Genomic DNA, 25880 nt, shown 5'->3' on the forward strand with positions numbered 1-25880 from the left:
TCCACTCTGTGCAATGGAGCAAAACGTATCTATCCTAAATTGCATGCTTGAAGACATCGTTGGGGAAAGGGCAAAATAAGTGATAGCAAACAAGCAGTCAGGATTTACTCAGACGTTGCATAGTGCAAAGTAGCGTACCATAGCATCAGACAATCTGTCGTTCATTAGGCCGATCAAGAATATTCCATAACGCGTGATCACTCGGATTTTTGGAACCAGCTCCTTGCACAAAGCACAAACTTTAACATGAAAGGGTTGACATCAGGCAGGCCGAGGGCGCATGTGGGGGTTTGTCCAGGGTCTGCTGTTGCCCTCACGCTATAGTAGAGAACACAATGAAGCCCCAGGCTGATTTCCGAAAGGCAAATTGTCATTCCGAGCGGTGAGGCACCTGTCTGCTGGAGTTCATCTTCTGTGCGCTGTTCTCAAGAGGGGGGGAAGGGAGATGGTCTGCATCAGAAAGCCACTCGATGTGGTGAGAATTGAAAGTGAATTGGAATTGAAATGAAAAATCTCGGAAGCTCAAATGATTGGTATTCATACAGCCACTTAATAACCAGATCCTGGAGGGGTGCTGTCTTGAATCAAGCTAGGCAACATCTATAACGCAGACATCATTCAAAAATGAGTGGATCAGAGGCTGAAAGCACAGCAAAAACCTGAACACCCAGTTACTGTTTCATCTCAGATGCAGCAAAGATACGGGAGTGTAGCCTTTTACATTTCCTGCTATCAGATTATGAGATGACATGCTTGTTGTTGTCTGCTGTGTTTTATAAAAACTTGTCAGAGGAAAAAATTGCTTTCCACATGAGTGATTGAACGATGAATCTCACCATTGCCTGTCAAAGATGGTATTTCCCATCATTGTGACATGGTGTATATTGGTTTAACAGACCACAAAATATGGTGGGAGTTGAGAATTTAAGAAGTTGAGTTTTTTACGTTGGAAGAACTGAATTCCCGTTGCCCAACTCCTTCTCTGAATGTAATCTCCAACTCCCTCATTTTTCTCCATAGCTGAACTATCAGGGGCAGCTCCAACCCATCAAGCGACGGTCCAATTACAAAGCTGTCGGCGGACATTAAAAAGGGAGCCCATCTGACGGGAGCTCAACACAGCCGTGTGTGGTACATCATGCCCCATCAAGAATGCCTGTACAGAAAACAACTAACCTGACACGCAAGTACCTCGCCACATCTGTCAGCACTACTTGACCCTATCAGCCCTCGGGCACACTGTCTGTCAACATGAGGACCAGCTAACATGAGAACCATCGTTGGGTGTGTGTGAAAAAAGAAAAAAAGTGCTGTTCTCTTTTTAATTGCAACCGAGTCGAAGCGTGACGCGACGCCGCCTGTCAGATTACACGGGGTGAAAACGGATTCTGCGACTCGCTAAAAAATGTTTATGTCATTAAACCCGTTTAAATCAGTGCTGAAGATGAAAGCCTTCTAATCTGCGCATGCTTTAAAGCAGTATAAATACAGACAAAACTTATAAATATACTTTGCAATAAAGGCGGAATTCTACATCCAAGCTCATTTGTGCTTCTGCTAGTTTTATATAAGACAGCAACGCCAATGCACTTTAAAAAAAAAAAAAATGTCATTTCATGGTTGAATGTTTTGTTTCTGGATGCTAGGTCTGCCATTGACATTTATATTTAATTTTCTGGTAAAGAACATGGACATAACATAACTATTTAATTTGAAAAAAATTAAAAAAATATATTAAATGGCTGTGATTTGACGGTATAGTGGCTTTTAGAGCTCTTATAGATGCCAGTTTATCACCCCTGAGAAAATATTTCCAGTTAAAGTTGTTATACTTGCATCTTGATACCTACAAACTCTGGAGGGGAACATCTGGCTCTTTAGTCGCTAAATGCTCACCCGTTAGTCGCTAATGTTCGCAACACCTGCCTTCTCAGCTGTTCATGAATGACAAAGAATGATATAACGTTGTTAAAGCCATATTTTTTTGTTTTACATTAGATTATTGTTGTTTTTTTGTTTCACCTAAATAAAGGGTGTCAGACTCGGGTTGGTTCGTGGGCCGCTTTAACGTCAACTTGATTTCACGTGGGCCGGACCATTTTAGATATAATATTTAGATATATTTTTTTATAAATGGATTAAAAGAACTGGATTAAAATCCCTGAATATTCAGTTTTTTGTAGATCTAAAACAATGTTTATTTTAGCTTTTTTTAAATATATTTGTAGATTTTACAAAATGATTTTTGAACTAAAAACACAGAAACAATTGAGTAAAAAAATACAATTATTGATTTAAAAGGAGGAAAATCAGGAAATTTAATATACATCTAAAACATCCTAAAGCAGAAAGTCGGCACTCATGATTTACTTTCCCGGGTCACACAAAATGATGCGGCGGGCCAGATTTGGCCCCTGGGCCCCCACTTTGACACTTGTGACCTAAATGAACAGGACGTGTAGGATATAAATTAAAAAGAAAAACAAGAAAACAATTGGAAAATGTGGCATAACTTACTACAGAAGTTACTTCAATGAGACTTCTTCAGTCACCAATTTTAGAACTTGGGACGTGCTCAGCAAAAACTTTGCAGACTTTGTCGATTGGCGACGTAACGTCTGTGTCAACGCAAAGCCGCTTTTGGCGACGGATTAGCACAGAGCGAGCCAGGCATTTTTGCGCGACGATTTAACTAGTCTGAATCTAGCATAGCTTTACCAATATTCATCCATGTCTCTCCTTTCGCTGATCTTTTTATCATGTTAAGCTTCGTCCCCATGGTAACTGATTTTCTTCTGGTTGGACCAGCATTCCTGAAACACCCAGCTTTTTTTCCATTGAGCCAATAATGTGAAAAAAAGAGGTTTTAAAAGGTCAAGATAATCTGGATGCACAAACATAGACAAGCACTATGCAAAGGGTAAGCAGAAACACTGCTACTGAGGTCTAAATGGTGGACGTTTTAAAGCCAAAACGTCATTGCAACTAGTATTTACATTCAATTTTTGGGGGTAAAATCAGTAGATTTGATCATTGAAAATTCAAAACATCTTTGTAAGATATATCTCCAAAGGTCTAAAAGGTGGTGGCATACTTTGTCGCCTTTAACGAAACAAAAAGATAGTGAGGTCCAGACAGAGAATCACGAGGTTCCTTCATGGTGAGTGAATAAATTACAAGCGATTGTGCCTTGTAATGAAGGCAGGAGAGCATATTGCGCAAACGTGCTGCTTTTTAATGATTTAATTAAACAACCACGCTCAAACTGGAGCGGAAAATTTCAACATGGAGCTGAGCGAGAGAGAAAGAGCGAGAGAGAAAGAGCGAGAGTGAGAGATTCCCGTGTTAATTTCTGCGTCAGTTGGCAGATGTTTTTTTTAATATCTTCATTTCCTGCTTTTCCCGCTCCACAATTGGCTCATTTACAACCACCGGGATGCATGATGTTTTTCTAATTCTCCCACATACACTTTAGAGTAGCTGCCATCTGTGTCTTTAGGCCGCCGAGCTTGTGTTTAATCATTAGACAGATTGCCTAAATCTAACTTAAATATGCGTAGTTGTGTTCGAAGCAGCTATCCTGAAGTTATGCATTCTTTTTTTGGTACATTACAGAACTCATGGTACCAACAACTATGTAAATCTAACATCTCCATGTCATTAAATGAATTTCACACGTTTGTGAAATGATTTCCTTTTTATCAAAATGGCACATTTAAACTCATTACACTGAGCTAGATGGTGCCTTAACACCAACACCAACTTTCTTAGACATCTGGAGATAATGTTAATGTTTAAAAACAACATTAATGATTATTACAGTATTCTTGTCAAGGTAACTTCAAAATATAGAAACAAGAAATTCTTTTCCTTATTGCTTTTAGCTAAAAATGGATGTACAAATGTCTTGAAACTACAAAAATATGATAAAGTTGTATATAAAGCTGCTCGATAGATTGGTTTTAATTCCGTTAAAGACTGTCAGAGATTTTGATGTAAAGAAAACATTAAGGTTTGGACATTCCGGAACATGATTACATAGCAATTCTAATTTGCATTGAACATAACAGTGCGCCCAGTCATATTTATTGCCTATCAAAATGTACGGGGGTCTCCAAAGCCTTGATTGGCTAACCTGCAAGCCAGATCTCAGCTAATATCTATGGCGCAAATCCTGTTTAATTATCTCCTGGCAATATCAATAATAATGATTTATTTATTTATTGGACGTTTTTACCAAAAGACTTTTGTCAAAAGCCACACTATCTGACTTCTGGGACATTCCGTAATGGAAGCCCCACTGTAATCACATTGTCGTACACGCACGGATCTCTTTGTTCGCACTGCCGCAGCGGAAAGGTCATCTGAGCAAGGCGAGAATCTAATTATGTCCCATATTTAGGCGGCTAAATGTTGCACAGCAAGGTCGAAACTTGACTGTGAAACACTGGGATGCTTCTCACTTCTGTACCTTGGCAAGCAGTGTAGTGTCATTTTCTTTGTTTTGGAAGAGAAAAGAAAAAAAAGAACATTTTCTAACCACATCAGAAAAGCTCGAGAAGGCTGATTGTGGAAACGACTTCCACCCTGCACAGAAAGACGGAATGCAGCCAATCAGTTAATTCATCTGGGCAAAAAAAATCGTTGGTTTAATCATCTATTTTTGTCTGAATCCAAATCATCAATTAGGATGAAACTGATAAGGATCGGTCAGATATGAACGGATATTTCCAGCGGACAACAAGCGAATGCGCAAATTGGATGGCTGCTAATGATGCTTGCCTTGGAGAGTCACCTTTATTTGATTGCAACATTTTGAGATGCACTACTGTTCTAAAATATCAGCGCGTTCTCATTTTCCTGACCTTTTGTCATCTCAGTCATTCTGACATTGTCCCATTTATAGAAAAAAACGAGGATGGGAAAAGGCAGAAAATGGAGGCTTTTTGCGGAGTGTAATAAAGGCTTCTCACACTAACTCTGAAGATAAAAAGAAACACCTTATGAAAATTGTTCTGTACTCCATGACTGTGTCATTCATACAGAATAGCCACCTGGTTTTAGCATAAAAATATGGCTTGGTGTAAAAGAGGCATCTGATATCACTATTAAGTAGACTTGAGAAAAATGTGCAATAATATCATCTATTCTGTGACAAAAAAAATAATAAAATGGGAAACTAGCCAAGAAATTACAGTAATATGATTATATTACAACCACTTTTGGTAGTAACTGAAAATGCCCTTTTTTTCAACCCTCCGTCTCAGTGCAATTCGATTAATATGAAAAAAGGTGGAGAAAGACCAAGGTTACCACTTGCAGTGTGTTATTTACAACCTCCAAAAGCAGATGTTTACCAGGTATAAATTCCCACTTGAGTCTTTTTAAAATGAAAAAAAAAATGCGGCTTTTACAGGTAGTGCAATAACAGGGTGACTACATATAAAGGTTCAAAACTGCCAGGTTCAAAACTGCCAGGTTGACTTCTGCTGGTGCTACGTCAATGTCAAAGCTCTTTGTTTGTCTTTAAGAGTGTAAGACTAATTATCATTTACCAAGAAAAGGGAAAAAAACTGAAAAATATTTTCTATATATCTAGAATATTCAATTTTAGCAGGAAACATGAAGTCAACACATCATTAAAAAAGTCACATGTTGGGCCACATCTGGCTCCTGCGTGGGAAAACTATTGATAAAAGCTAGTATTGCCAGAAAGCGGCTTCCATTTCATAAATGCCAAATAATATACTAGCCAATCAAATGCAACTATGCCAGATACCCACCATTCCTCAACTACATGTCAATGGTAAGGAAAATTGAGAATATCTCAGTACATTAAAGAATAGCGTATGAAAAAGGCTAAGTCAAAGAGTTTATATGTTCTTGACAATCCAAAATAATTACAAATTTGGGGAATTGAAAGACTAAAACAGCCTCAATCTCCTGTATGATTCTTGTCTTCCTCGTTTATTCTGTTCACAGCACTACCCGCGAGGCTTTTTCTTCGCCGGTTACCTGGGAACCGACCGAGGTCATAACTTTCATCTTTATGATGATAAAAAAAGGAGAAATAATTTTATTGAGAGCAAAGCACATGCAGGCTCATCTTGGAGCCATTAATGGACTGGCTGTTAGGCACACAAGCAGACCTAAGCCAGCAAAGCCAAAGGAGTGCATTAATGCAAGCTCATCACGAGGTGACGCTCACTTAATAAGTGAGGCAGCAGGATCGCAGACGCTATTGCACACACAGCACTAAAGACATTACTGCTGCTCTAAATCAAACGGAATGCTCGACTATCAGACGTGAAAACCTGCATTACAGCCATGTATGAGCCACCCTATCGGTATCATATTGGAACCCATGCATTTGAGTGAACTCATCGCCAAATATTTTGCCCTTAAAATATCCATACTTACACCTTTTCTTTTTAATATAACACTTTAAAATTTCATTCAAATTCCTTGCTCCTAATAAGATACCATGTATGCAAAATGGGAGCTCACCAATCAGCTTTGCAGCGTACAGAAGCAGAGTGGAAGGTTCAAGTAGTGGTCTGACAATTATCTTTCATCATTGATATTCATGAAAATTCTGTTAATCCATTACAGCCCAGCGCCGTAACTCTAACATGCATATGCTGGCCACCAGAGGGCGGTATAATACACACAAAGTTAAATAGTTTCACAACTGAATTGGATCATTGCAATATTATAATCACTTTGTCTGTCACAGTCTAGCACAGGGGTGGCCAACTCCAGTCCTCGAGAGCCACAATCCGGTCTGTTTTCCATATCTCCCTCCACCAACACACCTGAATCAAATAATCAACTCATCAGCAAGCTGTCCAGAAGCTTGCTGATGAGTTGATTATTTGATTCAGGTGTGTTGGTGGAGGGAGATATGGAAAACAGACCGGATTGTGGCTCTCGAGGACTGGAGTTGGCCACCCCTGGTCTAGCACTTATATGCCTTGATTATTTTTTCTTGCTAGTCAAAGTATGCACAGCAATCTGAAAATTACTAAAATGCCAAGAAGAAGAAATATGGCAAAGAATGTGTAGTACTTAGTTTACAGTTCAAATGTAAACAATATTTTTTACATTCATCGACATATACAATATACACATATATACATATATGCACATTTTCACAGGCAAATTGATGAACCTTGAACTTTTTACTATTACTTACCTTTCTGAATATAATAAAAATGTTTCATTTTTTTATAATGAGTCTATCTGCAAGGATTTGTGACATCACATACTTTCACAAGAATACAATTTGAATGCAAAATGAAAAAGTTGCTTGATTGTTTGGGAAATTAGCTTGATTAACCCGAGAATTATTTTTGCACAAAATGTAATTAATCGTTTGGGGAGGAGAAGGGGTGATTGCAAAACGCTAATAGGTGAACACATTTGGATGAGCATTTTAGATTAATCCTTAAACATACTTTGATTCCTAAAAAAAATAAACACATGGTGATAAAAAACTAAATGAATCACTCACCCCTGCCTCTAATCTTTCGTTTGTCCAGTGAATCTACATGTTGTGACTAAGGAAAAAGTCTTGATTACCCGTCTTGAAACCTGTAAAATAAATTGATGTCAATAGTCGTCCAAAAATCTTCAAATACATATAATTAAACGCCGTTATTTACTGTCACCTACCCATGTGCTTCTTTTCCATCTGAAAAACTTCCCGATCTTTGCCTTCCATTATTATCTTTTCATGTTTGTTTGTTAAGAACAAAACACGTTACCAGCAAACTATCGATCACTCGTTTCACACATGACATTCATTAAAAAATCAAGATACGTACTACTAGTTCAACGCTGTAATTATCGCGTCACGTGACACCCATCTAGTGGCAGCCAATTGTAACGGCAAGCAACAGTGACTGTCGTAAAAATGAAGAATACCGACACCGCTAATGTTGACGGCAGAATGTGCCTCAACCAAAATGGCCGCTTCCTTGATATGCGGGGATACGCAATACAGGTAGGTAAACAAAAATACACGTGTCCGTATATATTTGAGAAATTATGACACGTGAATTAAATGGTAAATTTTCAGAGTGAGTTCAGTCTTAAACAGAGATGTGAAGCAGTTTGGGAAGAAGTTCATGTTTGACAGCAACGAGGAGACATGCTGGAACTCAGACCAGGCAAGTGGTTTCTAAACAGTACTACAGTTGTGTTTTTTAATTAATAGAGACGTGGTCAATAATTATTGTATTTACGCCAGGGTGACTGTCAATGGTTGATTCTGGATTTCCCCCAGTCGGTTAGAGTATCCGAGTTAAAAGTTCAGTTCCAGGGAGGTTTCTCGGCCAAAACATGCAGGATGGAAGGTACAAGTTAAGCATTATCTAAATATTCTATTAACCTACTTTTATTTTATTTTATCTTTCTTCATTCACATGTGATTTGCAGTTTTACAATACTAAAGTATTTTTTTCCTGCCGTCCTTCCGTGCCCATCCAATGAAGCTTAAAAAAATCCAATAAATTTGTTCTCAATTAAAATCATTTGCCATTATTTACAGAAACTAAATTTTTCCCCTTTGCAGGTTGTTCAGTAGATGACGATTTCCGACTCATCAGTCATTTTTACCCAGAAGACAACAACTCTCTTCAGATATCCTTCATCACAACCATTTGCATGAGATTTAATAGCTTTTATAATTTATTATTATTATTGTTGACTTAAGGACCGAGGCTGGGTATCCCCTGGATTGGTCGCCAGCCAATCTCTCGGGGATATAAAAAGCAGTCAATATTATTGTTCCTGAACGTGGTTGTCACTCCCACTGATGATGGTGTTATGACTAAACAAAACAAAGATTATCTTCTTAACTGCACACCCACTGTTTTCCCATACAGGAGGCGGCAACTGTGGACAGAGTAAAAATAACGTTTGAGAACAGCGCCGACTTTTTCGGGAGAATTGTTGTTTATTCTTTGGACATCCTGGGGGAGAAATCCACATGACCCGTACTCTGAATATGAGAGATATAGGACGTCTAAAATGTAAATGTCTGTGTTTCCACCATGTGAATGGATAGGAATGCCTTTTTTGTCTAAGGAGAATGGATGCAACTACCGGCAAACGGGATTCTGAATCACTCTCAGAAGACCATGAGATCATTTTGAGATCTCCACTAAAGCCTTGTGTAGAAGTCCAGAAGCTTCAGATGTCTTCTTAAATCTTTGAAGCTAATTAAATCATCAAATATTTAGTTTTTACATATTTTCTATGAGGTTGCAATTATACTGTGGTTGCCAGTTTTCAATTCTGCTTTTTAATGCCTGTGTTTTTAATCTATTGACAACAATGTTATAATCCTACAATTATGTTGCCAATTTAATTATGCATCTATCGCCAATGTAGCATGTTAAGATGGTGCTGTTTTTTCATATTCTGTCATGAAAAAAAATCTGAACAACAGAGTGTGAATCCAGCCAAAGTTTTATTTTTATGTAAAAAAATACATTCATTAAAACTTGTTTACAAAAGTGCTGATCTGCAGCCAAACTAAATAAAAGTACTTTCTCAGTGTCCATGTAATTTAGCAATGTGCTGTTTTGTAGAGTCTCAAGATATGGTCCTCCAACACTTTTTGAACTGCAAAACACAAGGACAGAAGAAAAGAAAATATTCTCTTTAATTAGGCAAGTAATAGTGTTAAAAGTTTTCTCGGCCAAAAGTGAGTAGTACCTTTTTGGTACCCGAGGGCAACGGCCAAAGCCATTGCGCTGTAACCTGAATCGGACTCTATCATGATGTCAGCTCCTTTGGCTATAAAAGAACGATAATCAATCAGTATAGCAATCACCGTCCAACTGCATGTGAAAAGCTGTAAATAAATGTACCCAAGAGTACTTTCACACATTTGACATGGTTTCCTCGAACTGCATACAGGATCGGTGTCCCTCCATTCTACATAAATCACAAAACAATGGTAATTTATCAATACCACAAAGATTACCAGTGGTATGACATGCTCAAAAGTGATTGATTTTTGCAGCTCATAACAAATATACCAAGTCATAAGTGTTGACATCAACCCCACGTCTGAGAAGAGCCTCGACAATGTCCACGTAGCCTCCGGAACTGGCCAGCGTCAATGCACTTTCTTGGGCTTTTCCAACTATTTTAGGGTCTGCTCCCTAATATATGAATCACAAAAGCCTGAATGAGTGATTGTCCTGATGTTAGTTCTTCCTTTTGGCTCTCTAACCTTTTCTAAAAGCAAGTCCACCACTGTTTTCTCTCCAAATGCTGCCGCCCACATAAGAGGAGTGTAGCCTTGGTCGTCCTGTTTGTTTACCAGACCTCCATCTGCAAATTGGCCATCCATTAGAATCCATATCCAACGGTTCATTTAACGAGGGGTGCTCCCATAATCCATATGCCAATAAAACACAACTTGTGAATGTATTCTTGGAAAAATAGCCTTTTTTTGTAACAGATGTGTCATAATTATTCAGGGAGATAAATATGTGTTATTGTAAACAAAAGATCTATGCAGGGCTTTTTGAATGAGCTTTTGCTGATATGTAATAAAAAAATCCTAAAAATTTAAACTTTTTAATGTATTTACTGCTAGATTTACAGCCCTTTCAACAAACCATGGAGGTAATAAGGTTGCACAAATGTGCAAACCCTCTCATGAATGTCTCGGAATTACAGTTACTAACCACATTTCAGTTAAGGTGAATATATAATGAAATTTAAAGCACTTCTGAGTAGTCCCATATAAAGTTAAATTGTTCTGCATTCAAATAAGATTGTGTAAAATGTTTATATTCAATGCAGTTACTGACTTTCTAGAGACCCATTTCGAGATTCCAAGCATTCTACTTAGAATTGTTTTGTGTGGCTGCAGTCTCATCTACATGTCTCACCTTTACTTAGTTGCACTGCCACTTGTAATACCTCACCCTGGGCGGCGAGCTGGTGGATGGACAGAGCTTTTAACGGGAAAGTTAAATCCGTCAATGCATGCAAAATATACACCCCAAAAAAATCGTGATTATATGGCAATAATCCTCACAATCTAACTTTGCAGGGCGTGCGTTAACTTCATTGCCGCGATGCCTGTTGGTGAGCGTGGTTGAATAATTGGACAGAACGTCTTCGTCCACATCAGCATTCTCTACAAAGACATTCATGTAAAAGACAGAAAGCTTTAAAAAAAAAGTGAGAGGCTGCAGTTTCTGGTATTCTTATGTAGATGTCATTTCTTTTCATCGCGTGATCATGAGTTGTTGAACAGGCCCTGTGATTGCCTGGCGACCAATCCCGGGTTTCCATTACCTATCGCTCCAAAGTCTGCGCCAGCAAAACCACGATCCTTAGGAGAATAACTAATTGCATGAAAGTGTTTGTCCCTTGTTTGTCCCCATGTGCCCTCCGATTGACTGCTGACCAATCCTGGGTGTACTTATGTAATGGTAATATATCTGTAACAAAACGTTTTCTAAACTACTATATTAGCTTTCTAAGAGTTCTATTCAGATGTGTCAAGGAATTATTATAGTATTGGAGTATATAAGTGGGCGGCTCGGTGGGGCGAGTGGTTGGTGCGTCGGCCATCTGTGTGGAGTTTGCATGCTGGGATTGGCTCCAGCACCCCCCGCGGCCCTAATGAGGATAAAGCGGTTCAGAAAATGAGATGAGATGAGTGTATAAGGAAAAGGCCATGTGATATGTTGTTCTCACCTCTGTACTCTAAAGATTCTGCACTTGATGGGTGATTATTTTGGTTGTTATCCATCAGCATCTCTGGAAGAAAAAAAATAAACACGCAAAGGGGGGAAAAAGTGTTAAAAGTGGAATTTCAGTCACGATGTAGCCGACTCACCCTCATTTATCAGCTTTTGCTTGAGACCAAGTGGGAAAAGGCGATGTTTTTTTATGATGTTTTTCAAAGTCGTCGAAGAGTGGAAAAAAAGGACACAAAAATATTCTCAAAAGAAACGTTATTATTAAAATTCATAAAAACAAACCACGGAAGCCGTGTTTTCGAGCTTTAATTTTCGGCGAAGGCGGAAATTCTGTTGGCGTCTATTCATTTCCTTCCCGGAACATTATAGCGTTGCACAAAAACAAATCATAACACGGAAGTACCGCGTATGAAAGGGAAAAAAGTCGCGTTAAAGCAGCATTTCTGTCTTTATGTGAACGTCTTTTTTAATTTTTCATAATGGAAGACCAAGAGATGCAACTCAAAGTCAGACGGGGTAAGTGTCAAACATTTAATACACATTTTCCGTAATTTTAATGCGAAGGTTCAGATAGCTAGCTTTTATCCATCAACGACGCGATCGCTTTGATTTTATTTCTTTATTTCATACTTTATATCATTGCATTTTTTTAATCCCACAGTGAGCGACAAATTCACAGAAAGCATGTACGTTTTGGCAAACGAGCCATCCGTGGCTCTATACAGACTCCAGGAGCATGTCAGGAGATCCTTACCTGAGCTGGTGCAGCATAAGGTACTCAATTGCACAATTTGATGATCATTTTTTCTTAAAAACAATTCACAAATGTATTTCCATAATTTCGCATAGACAGACATGCAGAGCTGGGAGGAGCAGAGCCAAGGAGCCATCTATTCAGTCGAATACGCATGCAGGTTTCTTATCATCAAGATTTCTGTCCAGAAATGGCTTATTTCCACGTTTATTGGCAGTTTAATGCATCTTTTATTGTTGTTTCAGTGCCGTGAGAAGCATGGCAAACAGCAGCGTGTATTTCAAAAACATCGACAGCGTCCTGCGGCAGGCCATCAGCATGAAGGAGCAGATGTGCAGCTCACAAGGACGCAGGTAAGGAAGTAGAATTGATGTATCTGTCCAATCTTTTGTTTGTATTTTTGTTGTATCACCATTTCTCTTTCCCACATCCACCTTGGCTAAGTTTGCATGATGGCAAACCGTCTCCAAGTCCCCATGTTGCTGCTTCACGTGGCTCATCCTCATGAAATGATGTCCAAGGTCAGTAGATCCTCCTAACATCATACGATGTTTTTTTTAAAAGTTTTAATTCAACTCGCACTGTTGAGAAATCATCTGTCACAACATAACGTGCAAATTTTAGGCAAATATTTCCATAATACACAAAACCTATGGCTTTCTCAAAAGGATGCAGAAGCACTCCTTTACACTTTACCTAAGCAGTAAGAAAGATAGGGGACATTAAAAAGTATTGCAAAATTTTTTGAAGAAACCTTTTTTATTTCAAAAGAAATTTTAAATGAAATTCTTCTTGCTCGATGACTAATTCCATCCAACAATTTACATAAACCATGATATAATCTTTAAAAATGAGCATATTTTTTATTTTAAATTCTATTGTAGTACCAATCTTTGTATAACTCAATACAGTATCTTTGTCGTAAGCCTGAAAAAAAAATAGGGAACGTTGTGATGATTGTTTGATCACAACAATTTGTCTTAACTGAAAATTATGTCAGATGTACAGAGAGGCCTGCATTACGTTACTTATACATTAAATTAAACGAGAATGAAAAATTATCCCTCAATGAACAATAGTTTGGAAACCACAGTATCTTGGAAAAAATATACAGTAAATTATCACAATTCGATTGGTTGATCAATCAACTTGAAAAGGTTTTATAGAGTCACGAGTCGCTGTTTAAACTATTAGATGTGAGTTTTTTTTATCCATGCTCTAGTTAAATCAGCATCTTTATCAACCTGTTGTCACACAAGCGTCGAGTCTTTAGCCGGATTCCCCGACTTGCGCGCCAGGACACTTCTCATCTCGTTGTTGACACCATTCCAGGGTTTGCTTTTAAGTAAAACCGAGTCCGACGATAAGCTCCTGTGCGAGCGAGGAGCGCTGTCGCCTTCCACGACGCTCGAGTGGCGTTGCAATTCCTCCACCACGGGGACGTAATCCTCCTGCAGGTGATGCTGCCGCTGGTGTCTGGGGCTACTTGACGGCGTGAGCGACATGTGACGCTCAAAGTACGAAGGCCTGTGAGGCACCCGCAGTTTGTCCACGCCGATTTTAAGCTCACAGGGCCAAGACACGGGACTGTCGTTGCTGAATCTGCGCTCGCTGCGAAAGAGATTTTCCAAGTGGTTGTCTCGGCCACGTTTAGCCGCTTGGGAGAACTTGACCAGAGAGTGAATGACCACCACCAGGAGAATCAAGATGCCACAGCCTAGGACGCAAGCACTGGCGATTCCTGTCTCCGCCTCAAAAACCAGGAGCATGAAAATGGACATTGCTGTCGGGAAAGAGATGAGGAAAGGAAGTCAAATTAGTTATAAATAATGGGCATTTATACCATTAAAAAATACATATATATATACCGGTACTCGGCCGTTTGGTCGCCCGGAAGGTTATTGATAATTACCATTTAAAATTGTTGCTCAAATTTCCTAAATACAAACTGCGAATTATTATTTAGTCATACTTAATGCCCTATTAATTATTAGGCTAAAGAAAAGCTCTAAATTTCCCGTACTTTTATTGTGTTTTGTTGGAGAACTTGTTAAGACCCTGACTGACGTCCCTTCCTAAGGGGACAACTCATGTACATACAAACTCTTATACACTCACACGTCGGCTCAGCGAAACTGCTCAGGGTCATTGTTGGCTTTTATTGATGCGTAGACCGTGTTGTTTCACCTTGTTTTGTCGCCGGACGTTTGGTCGCCGGTTGCTTGGGTCCAGGCGACCAAACGTCTGCGACCAAAAGTCCGGTCACGATATATACCTCATACCTGTCAACCTCTGCCGATAACTGCCCTTATAAATGATTATGATTCCCCTTACAAACCCCCAAAAAACCTTACAAACACCGTACGAGTCGTACAGTGTTTGTAAGGTTTTTTGGGGGTTTGTAAGGGGAATCATAATCATTTATAAGGGCAGTTATCGGCAGAGGTTGACAGGTATGATACCTAGGTAGTTTATTTTTATTAATTTAATCAGCAGTTTCTCTTTAGGGAGGTATTCGTGGATTACAATGTTTGTCTGTGCATTCTGGATGCTTTCCAAAAGGACAAAATGAAAGTGTCTTACACTTTGTCTTTTATGTGTGCGTGCAGAAAAAAGACTGTGGATCCAGGGATGCAAAGGGACACTGGAGAGACAAACAACTCCGGAATGTGACAACTCTTCTCAGCATTTCCCCTTTTAATTGTATCTCTGATTGAAAGGGTGGTAAAGGTCCTAACCTTCCTTTAACTTCGAGCTTACTTTCCCCAAGCACAAGCTTCTGAGTGAAACAGATCGATGCCAAATTAGGCTTAAAAAAAAACACAAAAGTCATGGATTCCTCTGCTGCATTGTTTCCCTCGGCTTGCTGGACACTCTTTGTTTCCCTCTATATTTGACATTTTGGACATTAGCTGTCCAGGACATACACCCAATGTTAAATGTTGATATTCTGCTATTATCACAGTACATACCAATGTAGTATTTATCACTAAAGTGAACACAGTTTATTGTGGGGGATCTGTAAATATGTCCTTGGCTAAAATCTGAAATATATTTATTAATTCATTTTCCGAGCTGCTTACCCTCACTAGGGTGCTAGAGCCTACCCCAGCTAATTATGGGCAATAAACACAGGGGACACCCTGAATTGGTTGCCAGCCAATCGCAGGGCGTAAAGGTGACTAACAACCAAGCATGCACCCTTAGACCGAGGCACAATTTTGAGTGCATGCTTTTGGGATGTGGGAGGGAAGCAGAGTACCCGGAGACAACCCACACAGGCACGGGAAGAACATGCAAACTCCACACAAGAAGACCGGAAAGCACCAGGGACTGAACGCTCGATCTCAGAACTGAAGTGGTGAACAAACTATCATTTGTTTTGCTCGTGTATGTCTAAACTGTGACTGACGGCAGTTCCTGTTCTTGTGCTCATGTTTGTGTTTTATTTTCCTCGCAGGTTTCAATAAACTACTGAAAATTGCATTGAAACCGTGTCCCAAATAAAATACATTTAGGTAAGTCTCACCCTTTGTTTATACCTGCTAAATAGACGGAAACCCCCAGGCAGAACAGTCCGATGGCTACATGTCGCACAGCTCTACTGTCCAACAGGAACCAGTCTGCTCTGTGGAGACAAATGTGATAGCATGTATATAGTTTTTCTGTACATATAAAGCAGCTTCTGAAATACAAATTTACAATTCATGACTATTCAGATCGTCTCAGAAGTTCCAGGGGCAAGTCAAGGTAATGGATTGGTAAGCCGACGTGGGAAAGGCTGAGCCAGAGTTGTTCAACGACCAAGGAATGAAAGGAAGGTTATTGTTCCCACTGGCTTATTGGAATTGAGAGGCAGGGTAATAGGGAGCTTGGCAGCGGAGGCCAAAGTAGACGTGAATTCAAAACTTTTTTTACATGACACAAGTATTTAAACGGATAAAAATTAGGAATTAGGCTAAAAACAAAACAATCACACAGCCAAAGGAAGGTCCACTACTGTACAATGTTCCCTCTAAGCTGCGCGCGTGTGCAATTGCGCTCTACTCTCGTCTTCTCTGCGCACAGCAAATCATATGGAGCGCACAAAATAAAATCCCTTTTTTTATAGCTGTGAGGCCGACGCGCGAACCACTCATCCGCCGGGCCGCCCATTCATAGATATTAATCATTACATTTTATTATTAGTAAATTATTTATGTGTAGTAGACATGCACCTCCTTATGGCAGGTGTGATACTGGTGTGTGCCCATAGCGAGCAATGAGGATGTTGCTCACACCGGTACTCAGTGTGCTCTTTCTGCCCAGACAAACAAAAAAATAGAGGGAACATTGCTACTGTATACCATATATACATACGAAAGGGAGACTCCACCCTAGACTGGTCGCCAGTTAGCCGTAGTGCATATATCTACAATACATGGAGATATCTATGTGTATATCATTATTTATAGTGTGTACTGTATCTCTGTCCCTGTGTTGATAACAATTTTCATAAATAGAAACATTGTAAAAAGCACATAAAAAGAATAGCAAATGTTGAGGATGAATTGAATTTTTCTTTTCCCCCTCAGCACAATTCTGATCATTTCAATACTGATCTTGTGCAACAGCACCCCCTCGTGGACAAGTTAGAGCAAGCGTGCCCATGGGTCTCGCAACCCCGTTCTCCCCGAATTATTACTCCTTATCACGTGACTCTGCTGGTGAACTGGAAATCATATGGTTCATTTTTAAATAGCTCTTAGGTCCAAATTGTGGGATGTTAACTTTAATGAGTTAATCAGTTACCTTTCAGCCTCTGGCTCTCCTCGACACCCCTCGACGGAAAAGTAGCCGTGGAGAAGACAAACCACAACGGAACTCAGGTTCAGGGTCACCGACAAGGCCGAGAGTATCGTGGACACCGGCGACAGAAACGGTCGGACTCCTTGAGGAACGACCGAGGGGGTCTCCTCTTCCTTCCTGGCCGTTTGTTGTGCCTGCAGCTGGAAGATCAGGATGACCGATAACAGGCACATCATGGCGGACAGGATCCCCAAAAGTGACAGGATGACGACGGACCGCTGGCTGTAAGAGTGTGACATTTTTTTTGGTCTCCTAATCGGATTAGAAACGTTTTTTTTTAAATAAGAGTCCTAATGTCATGCATGGCGAGTGTAAAAATGGTAAGCTCCTGCTAGCAAATACCCCGTCTGCCCATGTGATGTGGGTCCAATCCCCAGATTACAAATTTCCCTGCCACAATGGATTTTTCTTTCTTTTGAAGAACCAAACACATTGCAAATTATAAATATATATATATATATATATATATATATATATATATATATATATATATATATATATATATATATATATATATATATATATATATATATATGTATGTATGTATATTTATAAATATTTATAATTTGCATAAAATAATGAATTTTAGGCAGCCTGGTAGACAAGTGGTTAGCGTGTCGGCCTCACAGTTCTGAGATCAATGGTACGATACCAGATCTTCCTTTGTGGATTTTTCCTGTTATCTCCAGGCTTGGATGGGTTTTCTCCGGGTACTCTGGGTTCTTCCCAATTCCCAAAATCATGGAAGGTAGTCTGGTGGATTACTTCAAAATGGCCCTTGGTATGGTGCCCATAGTTAGCTGGTACAGGCTCCGGCACCCCCACAACCCTTATGACGATAATGGTTCGGAAAATGAATGAACAAAGAATTTTCTATACACCTGATCTTTTTGTAAAGTCACCTAAACCTCCCCATTTTGAAAATCAAACATGGCTCATGCCCGCCAAAGTCAATCCAAATTGTCATTTTATCAATTTCATCCAAGAAAAACCATTTATACTTGTAACTTGCCTTCCCTGTGTGTGTCTTAGATGGACCCCTAATGTAAAATGAAGAAAAGGGAGGCTGTTTTGGATTGGCTTCCATGCATGGTGACAGGAAGAGGAAAATGAGGGCGGGTTGGGGCGGCCAGCTGCGTGTTGGTAGGGCTCCCCTTCTACATCAGGTTGTCATCGCCATTCACACACACACACACATACACACACACACACACACACACACACACAAAGGTTCTCCTCTATATCTGACAGTTCCTGTGCTCCACGTGCAAGCACTTCAAACGCGATTGAGCAGACAGGTGAGTACATTTCATTTCTCTGTCCCCACTATCTTGTTATGTCACTGTGGAAAATGTGAGGTCTTTATTAATAAAACCAGATGGTCGGCAACTCTTGGCTATTCTTAAACTGACATCAGCAGTTTGACAGGTTCAATTGTGCACGGGAATCTTTTTTAAAAGTCACATAATAGTGTTTTGTTTGTTTTTGTTTTGTTTGTTTTATTGTTTTTTGTTTTTGTTGTTTTTTGTTTTTTGCTTTTGTTTTTAGGTTTTTTGTTTTTTGTTCTTGTTCATTTTTTGGTCATTGCAACGGTAATTGAGGTCTGTCCTGATGGACGCATATGTTGATGGATTCTGTTATGTGGCCCGGCTGACTTTATCAAAAATATCATGGCAATTCAATTATCTCGTGTTAAAATTAGACAAATATGACTGCGCTTGGCAAAGGCGGTGTTGGTGAACTGCTTGCACTCTGAGGTGCATTGATGGAGTGGTCTTTTATAGTTTTTTATTGTTGTATCATTTTGAATTATTCTCGCGAGATAGACATTTTTATCAACATATTTATTATGTGCTCATGCACCGCTACTGGAAACTAAAACAGCAATAAATAAAGTTTATTATTGCTTGCCATAAACACTCATTTCCCCCTTCTTGGAATTTCAGGAATTAATAAAGTCAACATTTCACATGGAGACTAATCATTTTTAATTGATCAGATTTCTAAATAGCATGTTAAAAAAATAAATACACAGAAATACACAGGATTGAAAAGAAGTACTAACGGGTTATTTGGGAATCAAAGGTAACTGAGGTTTATTAAAACTGAATGCATTTGGAAAAAATATATGTAAGTGTATCATGTGTATATATACATTTTTGTTAATTATATAATAATGGAATAATGCATTAACATTTCTACCTTCATGAAGAATTATTGTATTGTCCGGGTGCTAAATTTCGCATACGGCTCATTTATAGCAATTTTCCACTTTTCTTATATGTGGAATATTAATAAATGTTGTTGTAATGATCTCCAATTACTCTCAAATGACCTCTACTATGGTCATTGATAAGAGTTGATATGCATATGATTATCTAAGCACTTTATACGGTAATATGGTGGCTATTTCCTGCCCAAATGCCCGAGATGCCTTTGTACACAGCACTCGTCAGGGATCGTGGGAAATGCTGCTGCCTTATCCACCAAGACATCATCAGTAATGTGGGCATGCTACTAAATATAGAAATACATGTGTAATATTGAGGGGGAAAACCCGTGCAAACTCCTCCAGACTAGACGGACAGGTCAGGGGTTCAGAAGAGTGGTAATTGTTGGAGTGCAAACCTCGGCCAAAATACCACAAGCAGAGTTTGCATCAGTGAGAAATTAGACTTATTGTATACAAATGCATTCGTCGCTTAGTAGGTTTTATTTGATTTGCTTTGGAGTGAAATGGATGCAATTTTACTGTCACAAATCATAGTAATCATTTTTCTTGCTCTTCCATTTTGACAAGTTCACTGCCACATGCATTTTAAATGGATTGTACACGTATGGCAGTCAGTGGCAGCCATCAATGTAATAATTTAGACGGGCCAGTGGATGAATGGTTAGCACGCCAGCCTCACCGTTTTGAGATTGAGGGTTTGGTCCCAGGTCCGGACCTTCCTGGGTGGAGTTAGCATGTTCTCCCTGGGCTTGCGCGTGTGCGGTCGATTGGTCGCCGGTCTTTTGGTCGTGAGTCTTTTGGTCGTCAGTCTTTTGGTCGTCAGTCTTTTGGTCGCCGGTCTTTTGGTCGCCCGTTGTCGCGGTCGGGGCGACCAAAAGACCGGCGACCAAAAGACTGACGACCAAAAGACTGACGACCAAAAGACCGACGACCAAAAGACTGGCGACAAAACAAGGTAAAATAACACAGTCTATGCATCATTTGTATGTACATGCATTGTCCCTTTAAGAAGCTACGTCCGTCAGGGTCTTAACAAGTTCTCCAACAAAAAGCAATAAAAGTCCGGGAAATGTTGAGCTTTTCTTTAGCCTAATAATTACTTGGGCATTAAGTATGACTAAATAGTAATTCACAGTTTGTATTTAGGGAATTTGAGCAACGATTTAAATAGTAATTATCACTTACCTTCCGGGTGACCAAAAGACCGGCGACCAATCGACCGTGTACCGGGCTTGCGTGGGTTTTCTCTGGGTGCCCGCTTTTGTCCCACATCCCCAAAACATGCAGAGTAGGCGGGTTGAACACATCTAAATTGCCCTTAGTTATGATAGTGAGGGTTAATGTCTGCCCGTCAACTCGTGCCCTGTGATTGGCTGGCCATTCAGCCAAAACTCCAAAAACTAAATCGTTATATGTAATGGCCCAGTTCGTCGTAGATTTCTTCCATATCGCCCTGCAATAACTGTAAGAAGGTCCAGATCAGATCAGTAAAATACATCTTTCAGGGATTTTTACCAATAACGAGGACTAAACACATCTTCAATGTACATTGCATCTATTAATTGATGATTGTTGGGAAGGGAAAACAATGTTAATTCAGCAAAAGCATCTCAAGTCCCCTCGCCAAGAGCGTAGAGTATTTTTACCCCCATGAGGCAACGATGTCTATAGTTAGCATTGCCCCTAAAGTCCACACAGTCTGACACCCACGCCGTCTGGCCCTACTTGTGCCGGGTCGGTCCGGCGGGCGGGTAGCAGTGCCGACCGCATGGTCCGTCCCCAGGAGACCCGGTTAAAAATATATAGCGGATGACGTTTTTTTTAAAGGTTGTCTGGCCAATGGCGACAAGCTGGCAGTTCAGGGAAAACAGTCGGGGATGTAAATTGTGAACCTGCATGAGCCGCCCACTCGTCTCTCATGTGTGGCCTTGAGAAGTCGTGATGAGAACTGAATAGGGGCAGCGTGCGGGGTCACATGGGTCCACTGTGGTGTGTTCAATGACGTCCATTAGCCCAAGTCACAGCCATTTTTGGGGGTGTTGTTGGGTAGAAAATCTCTGCAATTCAAGTCCATTTTGCTCACTGCATTTAGAGTTCTTTTTGACAAGATAACATGTTTTCTTATATAAGTTTCTGTCACACCACAGGAAAGATGGGAAGAAAGAAAATACAAATATCTCGCATTCGGGACCAGAGGAACCGACAGGTGAGCCAACTGCAAATGATTTGGGCGATTTTTTTTATTTAACATTTGCGTTGCAGGTTACATTCACCAAACGCAAATTTGGTCTGATGAAGAAGGCATACGAGCTGAGTGTGCTCTGCGACTGCGAGATCGCCCTCATCATCTTTAACAGCACCAACCGCCTCTTCCAGTACGCCAGCACCGACATGGACAAAGTGTTGCTCAAATACACGGAGTACAGCGAGCCGCATGAGAGTCGCACCAACATGGACATACTTGAGGTATGAAAAAATTTCACGTTTGGCATTATTTTTTTTCTGTCCCACATTGCTGTTTTCCATTCGGTTTCAGACTCTCAGGAGGAAAGGGCTCGATCTGGACGCCTCGGAGCTTGATGCCGAACAGAGCGCGCAAGTGACTGGCCACAGATATCAACATGCTGACAGTGTTGAACTGTCTGCAGGCCGCCAACGCCTTTATGTCAGTACATTGGCATACACGTGAAAGTATTGTTAGAACATGATGATTTTTTTTGTCTTACTTTGGCTTGAACTGCGACTTATAATCAGGTGCGACTGACAGCATTTAAAAGTGCTCTAGATGTGCCTTTCTTCTAGAGCTGGTGTAGTTCAGGAGTGATAATGAAGATGAAGTCTTGGTAGTGATTTAGAGATCGAGAGTTGTGTTATGTTATTTGATTTCGATTATAGTTTTCTGAATAACTGTTTAAGTCAGACCTGTGCATTGTAGGACCCTTTGGTTGGTTGAGTCTGGCTCACCGCGTAAGGTTGATTGGAATTTACAAAATAAATGTAATATTCTAACTTTACCTCACGCATGGACTAAACTGGCATTGCTTTTATTTTGAAGTCATTGTTATCTTCTCATGCAAAATGACGCAATACAGAAACTTAACGCGGTCAATGCACGGGACGCTTTGACGTGTTTTGATCTGACCCTCCACAATATTTTCTCTTTCTCATGTGGCCCTGTAGAAAAAAATAATTGCCCACCCCTGGTTTAAGTCATGCTTACAGGCACCTTTTTAGCCTGTTCTCCATGTTGCATCTGTTTTTTCCTCTTCATTTTGCATGTTTGGTTGGTGCAACCTATACTCCATTACACCTTATATACCTAGTTCTAAAATTATAGTATTTTGAATTGAGACATTTTGATTGGCAGCCTTTAATTTTTCCCATTCCCTATCCACAGCATATATTATCTGTTTACAGTATCATATGAAGTTATTGATGATTACATGACTTTTCAGGCTCCATCTCTGCGTACTCCAGAACCCCAATTCCTGACGTCAGAGAGTAACTTCCCTGTCTCATCCGGACCCCCTGGGCCCACTCACAGACCCCCGGCTCCACCAGCGGCTCATGCCTCTTTCATGCCTCAGCACTCAGGTATTAAATGTAACAGCCACAAGCTTCCATTTAAACACAATTCCGCATTATTGTCTACTTGACATTATGTATCCAAAATTATCCACATACTACTTGTTTCCAAAGTCTTGAAATAGAGCTTGTGCAGCTGCTTGTCACCTCACAGGAAGTGTGTATTGCAAGTATGCCTTTGAGAATATTTTATGAAACTTGATTTTTTTTCCCCCCGCTGTGGCCATGTTTGGTTTCTGTCCACGGTTGTCACACCTGTCTTTTTGATGATGTGTGCCACCGTGACGATACAGAACAGAGTAACAACTATCGCTACTTTTTCCTTTGACTTAATTTGTATAAATGACAACAGTGTTATTCCAGATGACTTTTTGGCCTTTGTTTAATGATTCTTCTGTGGAATTATTATGATAAAACTTTGAAAATTTGCCTCCACGAGATGAACTTGTATAAATCTCTATGTAAATTTTGAATAAAAATAATAATACCCGTGTTCCTAAAATATGTAGAACAAGCAGGGGGTCCCGGCTTCACCGTTCCCCCCTGCTTGTTTAGAACCAAAAGACAATTGTTGCCCTGTTAAAAAAATTCTCTTTTGAAAAATGGGTGTTTAACAACTAAAATATTGAGTTTACACACTTAGAGAAATTCAATCTATTTGGATCCGACAGCCGTTTCTGGCCACCATAAAAAAATTCAACTCTCTACGTTGCATGGTTTGGACAAACGTAGCGAGAGAATCTTAACATACACGCACTCACACACCCTTAAATCACACTTTATAAGGATTATAGATATAGATTATAATTGCGATTTCACATGATAACACTATGCAAATAAATTGAGATAAACTAAAACTCATATGGTAGCTAAAGGTACGGAAAAAAAATATATAACACATCTTTTTTGCAATGTTTTTTACATGTATCAATTCCTGAAATTTTAGGCTTCACTAAATGTTGGGTTTATTTCCACCCAGTGAGGAAAACGGGCAAGAGAAAGAAGAAGTGTGAAGGTATCCCAGAGGCTCACATCATCTTTTTCACTTCCCTCTGCAGGTATCGGCTACTCCGTGTTCTCCCATGTGAGTCGAGGGCTCGATCCGAAGACCCCCCCTCCACCATCTTCTCTGACCCTGCCGGGGGACGCGGCTGAACAGCGCTCACGTGCAGCCCCCAACCTCGCCGTAAACCGAGGAGTCTTGTACCAGACGGGCCTGCACGGTGCCGTGGGAAAAGGCGGTCTTCTAGGCCATACCCTGGCGGGTCATGGCTTCGCCTCCCCTGGAGCCTGTGGTAGCTTCCACGTTATCGCTTTGGGATTGTGTAATTTAGTCATGAGATTCATATTTTGGCCGTTTTTTTCTTTGTCAGAGTACAGCCAACCGAGTTTCTATCATTCTGTGAGTCTGCAGCGAGGGCCAGGAAACGTTTGGCAAAACCAACTCCATGGCCATCATATAAGTCAAGGGTAAGTTTGATTTGGTGTTTTCCTGATTGCACTCTTCTGTGATAACGTTTGTTTTGTATTTTCGTTAGCTCTTGATGCGATTTTACGGGGAAACATCTTTCTACTAAATTTGTGTCTTTGTGCGAGGAGTATGTGGTTTCTTTGGATGCAATTTTTTCTTGGGCTCATTTCAAGTGCGCAGATAAATCTGATTTAAAGGTTGAATCAGTCACTGCCATTGAAAGCAATGGACATACAATCGAAGCCAGGTTACTCAATAAATGCACACTAAGATTAGTCATTTTTCCAATAGGATTGGAATACTACACGACTGTGAGTATTGTTTGTCAACATGTTGTTGCAATATTTGCGTTCAAATAACAATTTCTTAAATTGTTGTACTACCACTTGGCCTTTAGTGGAATCGGTTTGACACCTGTGCATGGACATGACAATCATCTGCCTTCTCGTTTTTTGTTCCCAGGATGTCAACGGGGACGTGCTCTTTCCCCTCACCTTCTTTCTCTTCTACTTTGACAAGTTCTCCTCACCTCAATTTGCATATCAAGTCTGAGCGCAACTCCCCTGAGCGGCACACTGTATCCCCCGCCGCCTCACCTCCACATGGCTTCGGGCAGGACAGGTCACCCGCGAGTGGGTCCAGCTCAGCCCGCCATAGCCCCTTGGAAGCTAGGCTGGAGACATTCTCGCGGGACCGAGAGGATGGAGCGATGGGGGGCCAATCATACAAAGGATGGCCAAGATAGCAATGCACTCAGTGGGCACTTGATTGATACAAAGCTACTATCAAATGACAAATGACATCCAATACAAGAACGTTATTAAAAGCTGCAATTATAAGACATGGTAGAAGATACACATGGTTATAGGTTGTGTTATAAACACACCAAATTTTGAAGGCTAACCACATCAAAACTGTTTCAGTCACATAATGTCTTTGGTATAGCGCTTCAATTGGATGTCATTGGCTTGTCCATGTGTATTTAATGGATTGTCTGATTTCACCAGAGCTGGCCTCTGTTGAATAATGGACACTTTGTTTTCACACTGCTGCACCATTTTTTTTATTTTTACCACAAAGACATACTTTTTTTTGTTCGGCACTTGAGTGAATGCAAATGTTAGCAGAAATTTTAATTAATAAAAACCTTTGGCCAACTATAATAATCTCTTGAATTATAGCAGTGTTAATAAACAAAACGTGAAAATTCTGCTACCTTCAATTGCTTATCGTCAACTAAATTAAGGCATTCTT

The 25880-nt window shown here is 40.1% G+C and overlaps 6 protein-coding genes across 11 annotated transcripts in view; 3 read left to right on the forward strand and 3 right to left on the reverse strand.

Moving 5' to 3' along the window:
- The window catches only part of ncanb (neurocan b), a 145203-nt gene extending 137371 nt beyond the window's left edge, over positions 1–7832 (reverse strand). For all 4 annotated transcript variants that reach the window (XR_013301238.1, XM_077606629.1, XM_077606630.1 and 1 more), the window contains exons 1-2: positions 7675–7832; positions 7514–7593 (exon numbers count right to left, since the gene is read on the reverse strand). The gene's annotated coding sequence lies outside the window, so the exon portion shown is untranslated. The remainder of the gene's footprint in view (positions 1–7513; positions 7594–7674) is intronic.
- Positions 7833–7873: 41 nt separating this feature from the next.
- Positions 7874–9573, forward strand: nr2c2ap (nuclear receptor 2C2-associated protein). The gene is made up of 5 exons (XM_077607353.1): positions 7874–8005; positions 8081–8171; positions 8252–8357; positions 8576–8643; positions 8874–9573. Exons 1-5 carry the CDS (start codon positions 7938–7940, stop codon positions 8994–8996), a joined length of 456 nt encoding a protein of 151 aa, XP_077463479.1. The 5' UTR covers positions 7874–7937; the 3' UTR covers positions 8997–9573.
- Positions 9457–12119, reverse strand: rfxank (regulatory factor X-associated ankyrin-containing protein). The gene is made up of 9 exons (XM_077607358.1): positions 11873–12119; positions 11731–11793; positions 11063–11164; positions 10914–10979; positions 10247–10347; positions 10050–10175; positions 9879–9945; positions 9724–9804; positions 9457–9630 (listed from the first exon to the last, which is right to left on the reverse strand). The coding sequence occupies exons 2-9, from the start codon at positions 11789–11791 to the stop codon at positions 9575–9577; spliced, it is 660 nt and encodes a 219-aa protein (XP_077463484.1). The 5' UTR covers positions 11792–11793; positions 11873–12119; the 3' UTR covers positions 9457–9574.
- On the forward strand, positions 12085–15845 carry borcs8 (BLOC-1 related complex subunit 8). 2 transcript variants are annotated; one of them, XM_077607356.1, is made up of 5 exons: positions 12085–12251; positions 12397–12509; positions 12585–12649; positions 12735–12842; positions 15099–15845. In XM_077607356.1, exons 1-5 carry the CDS (start codon positions 12215–12217, stop codon positions 15160–15162), a joined length of 387 nt encoding a protein of 128 aa, XP_077463482.1. In that variant the 5' UTR covers positions 12085–12214; the 3' UTR covers positions 15163–15845. The 2 variants fall into 2 exon arrangements, with proteins under 2 accessions (XP_077463482.1, XP_077463481.1); XM_077607355.1 differs by lacking the exon at positions 15099–15845 and adding an exon at positions 12934–13010.
- tmem221 (transmembrane protein 221) lies at positions 13236–17706 on the reverse strand. The gene is made up of 3 exons (XM_077607357.1): positions 17281–17706; positions 16032–16117; positions 13236–14272 (listed from the first exon to the last, which is right to left on the reverse strand). Exons 1-3 carry the CDS (start codon positions 17574–17576, stop codon positions 13740–13742), a joined length of 915 nt encoding a protein of 304 aa, XP_077463483.1. The 5' UTR covers positions 17577–17706; the 3' UTR covers positions 13236–13739.
- Positions 17126–25801, forward strand: mef2b (myocyte enhancer factor 2b). Of its 2 annotated transcripts, XM_077607350.1 has the most exons (9): positions 17126–17561; positions 18370–18635; positions 21718–21776; positions 21833–22036; positions 22107–22235; positions 23026–23164; positions 24214–24450; positions 24529–24625; positions 25089–25801. In XM_077607350.1, exons 3-9 carry the CDS (start codon positions 21723–21725, stop codon positions 25369–25371), a joined length of 1143 nt encoding a protein of 380 aa, XP_077463476.1. In that variant the 5' UTR covers positions 17126–17561; positions 18370–18635; positions 21718–21722; the 3' UTR covers positions 25372–25801. The 2 variants fall into 2 exon arrangements, with proteins under 2 accessions (XP_077463476.1, XP_077463478.1); XM_077607352.1 differs by lacking the exons at positions 17126–17561; positions 18370–18635 and adding an exon at positions 20496–20525 and having other exon boundaries at positions 25089–25800.
- The last annotated feature ends 79 nt before the right edge of the window (positions 25802–25880 follow it).

This window comes from Stigmatopora argus, chromosome 8 (assembly GCF_051989625.1).
Source record: "Stigmatopora argus isolate UIUO_Sarg chromosome 8, RoL_Sarg_1.0, whole genome shotgun sequence".
Classification (NCBI taxonomy): domain Eukaryota; kingdom Metazoa; phylum Chordata; class Actinopteri; order Syngnathiformes; family Syngnathidae; genus Stigmatopora; species Stigmatopora argus.